Source organism: Juglans regia, chromosome 7, assembly GCF_001411555.2.
Source record: "Juglans regia cultivar Chandler chromosome 7, Walnut 2.0, whole genome shotgun sequence".
NCBI classification, from domain to species: domain Eukaryota; kingdom Viridiplantae; phylum Streptophyta; class Magnoliopsida; order Fagales; family Juglandaceae; genus Juglans; species Juglans regia.
In genome coordinates, this window is record NC_049907.1 from 44,762,811 (window position 1) to 44,770,990 (window position 8,180).

Genomic DNA, 8,180 nt, shown 5'->3' on the forward strand with positions numbered 1-8,180 from the left:
CGCCATTTTGGGTTAGGGCTTCAACCCTAACCCCTGACCCCTGCTCCTTCCCTTTTATCATTTTTACTGCGCCATTTCCCTCTCATCTCTCTCTCAAAGCTCTGTCTCTCCCTCTCGGATCTCTCATCTCCCTCTCAGCTCTCTCTCTCTCTCTCTCTCTCTCTCTCTCTCTCTCTCTCTCTCTCTCTCTCCGATGCAATCTCCCTCTCATCTCCCTCTAAGGCTCTTAGATCTCTCATCTCCCTCTCAGTTTTGATAAGACGATACACGCACAAAAGGCCGATAAAGGGCTACCTTTCTCTCCGATTCATTTTTCTATTTTTTGTTGTGATATTTGATTATTTGTTGTGAGATTTGCTACTATTTGTTGTGAAATTTAGATTTGTGAACCGAGGTTAACCAGTCGAAATTATGCTAGCCGGTTTTACCACCCTTCATCGGCCGGTTTCAAGCGGTATCACCCCCTGAAAAACATGTCGGTGTGGTTTCAATTTTTGTTTCCACCCCTATCCGGTTCCAACAAATAAAATACTATATTCACGCTATGATAGAAAAACTCTACAAGTCGCCTTTTTTAAAGAAAAAAAAATTATCATATTTGTTAATGCAGAAGATGAGCTCGGATTTAATATGCAAAGCTAAAATTGATTTAAGAATTCTTTGTTTAATTAATGGTGTGCGAAAAAAAAACAGAAGCATGGCAAAACAAGCTCAAATGCTTTGATGAGCCCAGCAACTAATTGCTGAAGGGTTGGGTCTGCCTTGGTGACTGTGACTATCCATCTTTCAGCCCAGCAACCAACTGCTTCAAGACACAGCTCTGGTCTGAACCTAAATGTCTGGACTCTGTTTAATGTTTAGTACACTTGATATTGATAGATGATCCAAATTTCATTTTTGTTTTTCAATTTAATGTCTGGAAATACCTTTACTTAGAAAATAAAATTTACATTTATATTTTTTGTGGGTGTCTCTCCTCCTCCTGATTTGCGCACACACCTTTGGCCCCCACCCATTGCATCAAGATAGTCATCACAGAAACACAGCAAAACAACTTCTGCAGATTTATTTAGGAGCTAATATACCTAAAACATAGGTTACAGAAAAACCGAAAACCTTCTTGGGGTGAATTTGTACATATGCAAGGTACAAAGTTCCCCCACATTACACTTTCAAATCTCTTAATACTCCAACATCTGGATCAGCTTTCTTTCTGATCAAATTCCTTACTTGGGTCGTGATGCTGTCTCGGCGAGCCTAGCTTGTCTTGCTAGCTGCATTTTTAGGAATAAAAGCAGTGAAAAATGGATACTACTAGTACTCTTTTCTATATATTTGATAGAAATGCTATGGAATCCCCACTCAATCAAAGGGCAAATAGAAAGGTACCTGAAAGTAAGCTTCAAGTTTCCTTTTTAGTGTGGCATATTCTGTCTTCAGTTGTTGGAAAGTCGTCCTGCATCTGTTCTCGTTTGTGCAACACAATCACAATGATTATGACTTAATAATTTAATTATCAGATTTAGGGTGCATGTTTATCCCTACAAGCTAATTGTGAGATACTGAACCTGTGAATATCTTTTCAACAACTTGGAGTTGTCTAGAGAGAGTCAGAATACTGTTTACCACATAGAAGCTTGGCCTAGAACACAATTTCTAAAAACTTTTCAAAAAAAGAAAAGACTTTTTTTCTATTACCCGACCAAAACTTTTAACAGTCTACAGAAAAGACTCAGGGCCTCAATCCAGGCGAGTGCTCAAATTGTACACCAATCCATGCATGGAGCTAGTGTGATGATGAGTTGGAAGAAAATTAGTTACCCTTCTGTATTTTCTGCCTCGCAATATTCCCTGAACAGAGCACCCTCGGCTCTCACCTTTTTGGCTCCGAAGCTGCATCAATTGGGAAAAAAGACAAAAACAAAAAATTCAGAAGGGACAGAGATAAAAATATGAAAAATTATTTTTATCAATCACTATTTACCATCTCACATCCTACGAAAAACACCATCATATCCTGTGAAAAACACTTCAACATCTTGTGAAAAAGTTATAGGTGTGGGCTGTGAGAATGAATAGTCATGCATAATAAATCCCTAAAAATATTATTATTTGCTGAACCCAACAAAGAGAGAGAGAGGTACCTTTCAGAAATCTAATAACTGTTATTTTGCTATTTTATCCTTTAAAAAAAAAAAACATTTACCTTGTGCTCCTTCCATTTAGCTGATAAATATAGCCATCCAACTGATCGAAATCAAGTGGCCTCCTCTCCCTGGAAAGACACAAATACAACACTTTTATCTCCATCACCTTGACAGAAAAGATAGAAAGAAAAAGAAGTCTAAGGAAAAGGTTACAGGGTACAAAGCTTACAATGCCTGCTCTATGTTGGCGATTAGTCTAGAAGTATCCTGGTAGTACGATGTGACGACTTCCTCCACAAAATTAGGATTCGAGATGTCTTGCAGTTCCTCCACCCGGATAAATTGTTCGTCGACATATCCCTATAACGGCACAATATGCATTTCTCCATCACAGCAACGAAAAATAAAAAATTCATGGAATAGAATGGATGACATTTAAATGTGCATGCAGAGTTTCTATCATCTTATCCAGAATATTGCATCCATGTTGCAGCTCCCTAGTGTTTTAAAATAGTATAAACATTTATATGGATGCATATGACACATTCATGCATTTTTTTCATATCAGAAGACAAGACACAGAAGATCATGACTTGTGGGTGTGGTGCTGTCTTGAGAAGAAAAACCTGATCAAAGAGGGACTGCTTCTGGAGGGCAACCTGTCTGGCCAACCGGTTCCAATCCATTAGAAGGAATGTCCAAAAACCAAGCAAGAAATGTGTCTGTCTGAGGGAGACAAAAAAGAAACAGATGATCAAGGAGAAGGCTGCAACCTTATGGCTTGAGTGAAAATGCTATATGGCAATGGGGGTTTATATAAGACTGGAGGAGGGGGAGAAATCAAGAGCCTAGAAAAGGACAAACAATTCTTTGATTTTCCCTTCTTTCTGGTTTTCTAGAATAGAGGGCGATGTTCATGTGGACTGGGTAAAAGGGAGATTCCATTAGTATCTAAGCAATGTTGGAAGGTATTGGGAATTTGGAGATATGATTCTCAGGAAAATATAATTATCGGGTGTGTTTATGGTCATTTATGCTCATTAGTCATGAGCTAGCTAATTAAAGGCGTACGTAAATGCAGATTCTAAATGTAGGCGCGTATTTTGCGCTTCATTATATGATATATCATGCAGCACTCAGTCCACCATATTCCACAAGATGAAGAAGCGGATCAAAGTGGTGAGATGGCAATAATATCTCTCACAGTTTCAACTGCTCACATAAATACAAACACCATTCTACAAAATACAACTACAAATTAAGCTAAATGCCCTTTTTTCTGTCGCTCACTGATTACATTCTTGAGATGCTTACTTAAGCTATCAATTCAGATCAAACAAAGAGTTTGGTGCAATCTCTTTCACTCAACCTAAACTAGACATACATCAATGGGATATATATAGTTTGGTGCAATCTCTTTGGCTCACCTAAATTAATGGACTATTCTTGTCAGTACTATATATATAATTCCATCCCGTGTACAAAATATAATATATGCAACACCATCAAAGCAAAACCAGCTTACCCATAATGAGAAATGGCTCTATTTTTGCTGATTTTTTAATGGCAGGCAGTAATTAAGCTGAAAATAAAAAGTGAGTTGATCAACAAATACAAGGGTAGGGTGCCCAATACGAAAAGAAAAATGAGGTGGCATATGCGATATCCGCTTGATCTGAAAGTGATAATAATAACAATAATGGGCATCGTAGGAGACACAGAATTTATCCTGATCCGCCAAAAAGCGAGTCTAAATTATTGACGAAATAAATCCCAAGGTATAAAAATTACACCCACGAATGACACACGGTTTCATGTATTTTTGGTTGGAGAGTACTGTGGCTGAGCAGAACAGTTCCGGACATGACCATTCCGCTCTCAAGTACAACGGTGCATATATGAGAACTTTTCTTTCTTTTTTCAATTCTCACACTCACAGAACAAAATTATTCCTACTTACTTTTCTTCTTTATAACGCGTTACTTTCACTTCGATCCATTACTTTCTTTTTCCCTTTATTTTTTAGATATGCCTTCTAACCTTTGCATGAACGTCGATCGTGCATTGTAAGCTTTCATATGCACGTTGTAACAACCATAAAGTACCTCGATCTGTTGTCATCTGTTCTAATTTTTCATGCATCCATCCAAACAGCAGCATATATATATACATATATATAAAGAAAATGGCAGGGAAAACGTACACGAGATGCATTCACTCAATCCTTTGAACAAAAAGTGCTGACAAAGTATGTATATTATATACATCCTGGCCCTCTAAACATTCACCCAAACCTGATCCCCTCAATCTTGACGAGGATGATGATCATGTCATTCACCCAATGTAAAAAGAGATGAGATGTCCTAGTCACAAGGCTACCATTTCTAATGGTACTAGTAGTACTGGCTTTTCAGGGTCACAGTCACCGCGCGCTTAGTTCTAGAATAGATTATTATTAGTAAATGACCAAATTAATGTTGAAGGAACATCGTGTGTGTGTGTGTGTGTGTATCACGTGGAATGGCAAACGGGGAATCCGATTAATTAATTGAATTAATTAACTAATTAAGAGTTAGTTGAGAGAAACTGTTAGTGATATATGCTGACAAGAAGATAATTGACGCATTCAGTTGACGAAACAAAACATCCATCATTGGATATATTACGTGGATTGACAATCAAAATCCAGGGAATCCAACGTCTGATCTAAAGAGTTCTTTAATTATTTCCCTTTTCAATATAGTACTATATATAGACTGCATTCAATCTAATTTATTTCTTTTATTAATTACATATATAATTGCTATGAAAGCGCTTTTTTTGTGGTTGTTTCCAACTAAATAATGTAAAACAAAGCAAAGCTTCCAGTGCTTTTATGGCACGTTTTGCGTCCAGCCACCCAGCTATATAATATGCATAGTAAGAAACAATACTTTAATTATAAAATTAAATTTACGAACTCAATAATTATAAAATTATTTTTATTATAAAGTGAATCTAATCGTATTATTTTAAAGTTTATAAATTTATTTTTATGAAATTTTTTTTACGACTGCAGCACTTCTCATGTAGTAATAGCCCGTTTAAATAGTTCTACAAGTGGCAAAGAACTTGTTCTCCAGTAGGGAAAAGAAAAAAAATAAAAAAGACTTCAACAAGTTAGTCCTCGCTATACAAATTTACGAGAATATTATTCTTTTGGGCCTTCAAAGCTATATATGAAATTGATCGACGACAAGGAATAGATAGAGGCTAAGGCCCGAGCAAATTCCTTATGTTGTTGGTCTGGATCTGGGCCATCTTGCCAATAAGAATAGAACTGACGAACCGAGACTGAGCCCAGCAACTTAAAGTACTATTAATTAAAGCAATATTTTGGAAGGAAGAGCGCGAAGAGGCCAGGGAGCAAAACAAACATAGCATTATCGTTAAAGAAAAACATAGCCTACATCATAATCCCACTAGACACTAAGCATTTCCATTCATTTGGTGGGTTAGAACATGAAACATGTTAATTGAAACTGGCCCATTCACATCTTGTCACGTCGGATCCTTCTCTGCCATCTGCCATCAATTCATCCTAGGGCGACATGCTGTCTCTGAGGGCCCAGCTTGTCTTGTTTGCTGAATGAAGAATAGTCCGGGGGAAAAAAGGTAATTAAGTGCAGTTTCGTGGCAAATTTGAGATTACAAAATAATTTCATTCAATATTTAAATGGAAAAGGCACCTGAAAATAAGTTTCTAGCTTCTTTTTGAGAATGGCATATTCTTTCTTCAGTTGTTGGAAAGTCCTCATGCATCTGCTTACGTTCATGCAGAAACCATTATCAAAAACTCCAAGAATGATCATTGCAACAATGAGAATTCGATGCAAAAAGCATCACATCCCATCACAGGGTGTTAGTGAAATAAAAAAATATCGACACAGGGCATGAAATTAATTTCTATGCCTCTTCCTCTGTCTCATGTACAGATGTGAATACGACTGAATTGATCCTGCTAATTAGCAACATGTACAGAAACAGTCTAACAGGGCATAATGAGGATCATGGGAATAGTATCTCGTGCAGTTGAGGGAATGTGATGATAGAATGAAGAGGAAAATGAATTACCCTTCTCCATTTCCAGCCCTGCAATATTCTCTGAACTGTGTGCACTCAGCTTTCACCTTTTTGGCCCCAATGCTGCACCCATTATAGCAGAAAACTTTAGATACAGAACAGAATATACTTCATAAATATATACTAACTTGTATTTTTTGTTTTATTTTACACTTTTTTAGTTCTCAATTCTACCTACCTGGTGCTACTCCCCTTGAACTGATGCATATAGTTGTCCAGCTTATTGAAGTCAAGAGGGTTCTTCTCTCTGCATTAACGACAGAAACATTGTCACTAATACGTTAAGAAGATAATTAGCAAATAAAAAAATTATAAGATAATTGAAAAATGAAGAACTTACAGTGATTGCTCTATGTTAAGTAAAGTCCTGGATGAATCCCGGTAATATAATGTAACAACTTCCTCCACAAAGTTAGGATTAGCATCGTCTTGCAGCTCCTCCAGCTGGATAAATTGCTCGTCAAGCAGTCCCTGCAAACGCTCCAATATTCATATATCCGTCATAAACATGAGAAAAGATATATAATCGAAACTTTAAAATGGAATTCGAGCGTTCTTTTACAACTCTACTCTTTGTGCATATACTCAAATGAACCGGATCCGGTTAGAAAGATTAAAGAATGGAAAATAACTAAGCTGAAAAGGCACTCTACAACTTTGCAAATAAGATATATGCATGCTGACTAAACCTTAGAGATTAACTGATAGACGAAATTGCTCCAATACATGCACGTGGAACAGAGATTACTCAGGGTGTTGGAAAATTTAGTAGTATGTTATTCATGTATCGTGATCATGAGAATGAACAAGTATTGCATATTTGCATGCAAAGTGTTTGTTCTGTGTGAGGTATTATGTATAAAACAGGCAAGCCTTAAATTGTATGTATTTCTTCAGTAGGCAGATAAAAAGAAATAAAATCAGGCCAGTACTGACAGCAAGAACTGTTGAGAAACTAGCAAACCTGATCAAAGAAGGATTGCCTCATGAGGAAAATGTGTTTGTGCATCTGGTTCCTCTCCATTACAGAATGTATCTGTGTGTGTGACAGAGAGACAGATGAGAGAAGTGCAGGAGTTGGGTGAAGGCTTTAGGTAAGGCTTGAATGATAATGCAATATGGCAAGGCCGCAGTGGGTTTATATAGTGGAGACGAGGGACCGAAAGTGATAAGTAGAGGAGAGGGAACGCCTTTATTTTATCTTTATTTTTATTTTTGTTCTCTTATCTATTGTTCGTTCTGTCTCAAGAGCAGAGAGGAGGGTGAACAAAGTATATGATTTTACTATGGAGTGAAAAGGCAGATTTAGGTCATGTCCAAGAATGTTAGAAGGTAGGCCTAGGAGTTAAACTATTCTGACATTCCAAACAAATAATTATTTTTCATAAGAAATTACGGCACTTTTTGGACAGTGAGATTATGGGATGAGATGATTTTAGATAAAAGTTGAAAATTAAATAAAATATTATTAGAATATTTTTTATTAATATTATTATAGTTTTAGGATTTGAACAAAATTGAATTGTTTATTATATTTTATTTAAAAATTTTAAAAAATTATAATAATAAGATAAGATGAAATCATTTCTGTATTCAAACGGAACCACATCTTCCCTCTAAGCGTTTTATATTCTGCTCCACAAACTACTAATATCAACACATATTATACCCTTCAACTACAAAAAATAAATAAATAAATAAAACCCACATCCGAACCGTTATGATAAATAAAGAAGGAAAAATAATTTATATAATTTTAAGATATCCAAATTTTATGTACTCTATTTAAAAAGTTAATAAATTTGAGATCATATAAAAAAAAAATTATTTTTTAATTGTGGGTCTCACTATTTTTTTAAAGAAAGTGCACGGGACTTGTATATCCTATAACTGTATCTAGAATTACTTTAT

The 8,180-nt window shown here is 36.1% G+C and overlaps 2 protein-coding genes across 2 annotated transcripts; both read right to left on the reverse strand.

Annotated features, from left to right (window-relative positions):
• Nucleotides 1-1,039: 1,039 nt before the first annotated feature.
• LOC109004882 (histidine-containing phosphotransfer protein 4-like) lies at nt 1,040-2,924 on the reverse strand. Its single transcript, XM_018983590.2, has 6 exons — nt 2,774-2,924; nt 2,377-2,507; nt 2,207-2,275; nt 1,822-1,893; nt 1,390-1,462; nt 1,040-1,274 (listed from the first exon to the last, which is right to left on the reverse strand). The coding sequence occupies exons 1-6, from the start codon at nt 2,831-2,833 to the stop codon at nt 1,227-1,229; spliced, it is 453 nt and encodes a 150-aa protein (XP_018839135.1). The 5' UTR covers nt 2,834-2,924; the 3' UTR covers nt 1,040-1,226.
• Nucleotides 2,925-5,499: 2,575 nt separating this feature from the next.
• Nucleotides 5,500-7,355, reverse strand: LOC109004883 (histidine-containing phosphotransfer protein 4). The gene is made up of 6 exons (XM_018983591.2): nt 7,234-7,355; nt 6,610-6,740; nt 6,448-6,516; nt 6,261-6,332; nt 5,876-5,948; nt 5,500-5,771 (listed from the first exon to the last, which is right to left on the reverse strand). Exons 1-6 carry the CDS (start codon nt 7,291-7,293, stop codon nt 5,718-5,720), a joined length of 459 nt encoding a protein of 152 aa, XP_018839136.1. The 5' UTR covers nt 7,294-7,355; the 3' UTR covers nt 5,500-5,717.
• Nucleotides 7,356-8,180: the final 825 nt, after the last annotated feature.

What these genes read in the sequence shown, in the direction of transcription:
- LOC109004882 (XM_018983590.2), bottom strand. Translation starts at nt 2,833, where the DNA reads ATGGATTGGAACCGGTTGGCCAGACAGGTTGCCCTCCAGAAGCAGTCC. An exon ending in GCCAACATAGAGCAGGCATT is followed by an intron (nt 2,276 to 2,376) that starts GTAAGCTTTGTA and finishes GTGTCTTTCCAG; the next exon opens with GGAGAGGAGGCCACTTGATT. An exon ending in CTAAATGGAAGGAGCACAAG is followed by an intron (nt 1,894 to 2,206) that starts GTAAATGTTTTT and finishes CAATTGATGCAG; the next exon opens with CTTCGGAGCCAAAAAGGTGA.
- LOC109004883 (XM_018983591.2), bottom strand. Translation starts at nt 7,293, where the DNA reads ATGGAGAGGAACCAGATGCACAAACACATTTTCCTCATGAGGCAATCC. An exon ending in GGCAATCCTTCTTTGATCAG is followed by an intron (nt 6,741 to 7,233) that starts GTTTGCTAGTTT and finishes GAGCGTTTGCAG; the next exon opens with GGACTGCTTGACGAGCAATT. An exon ending in TTCAAGGGGAGTAGCACCAG is followed by an intron (nt 6,333 to 6,447) that starts GTAGGTAGAATT and finishes TAATGGGTGCAG; the next exon opens with CATTGGGGCCAAAAAGGTGA.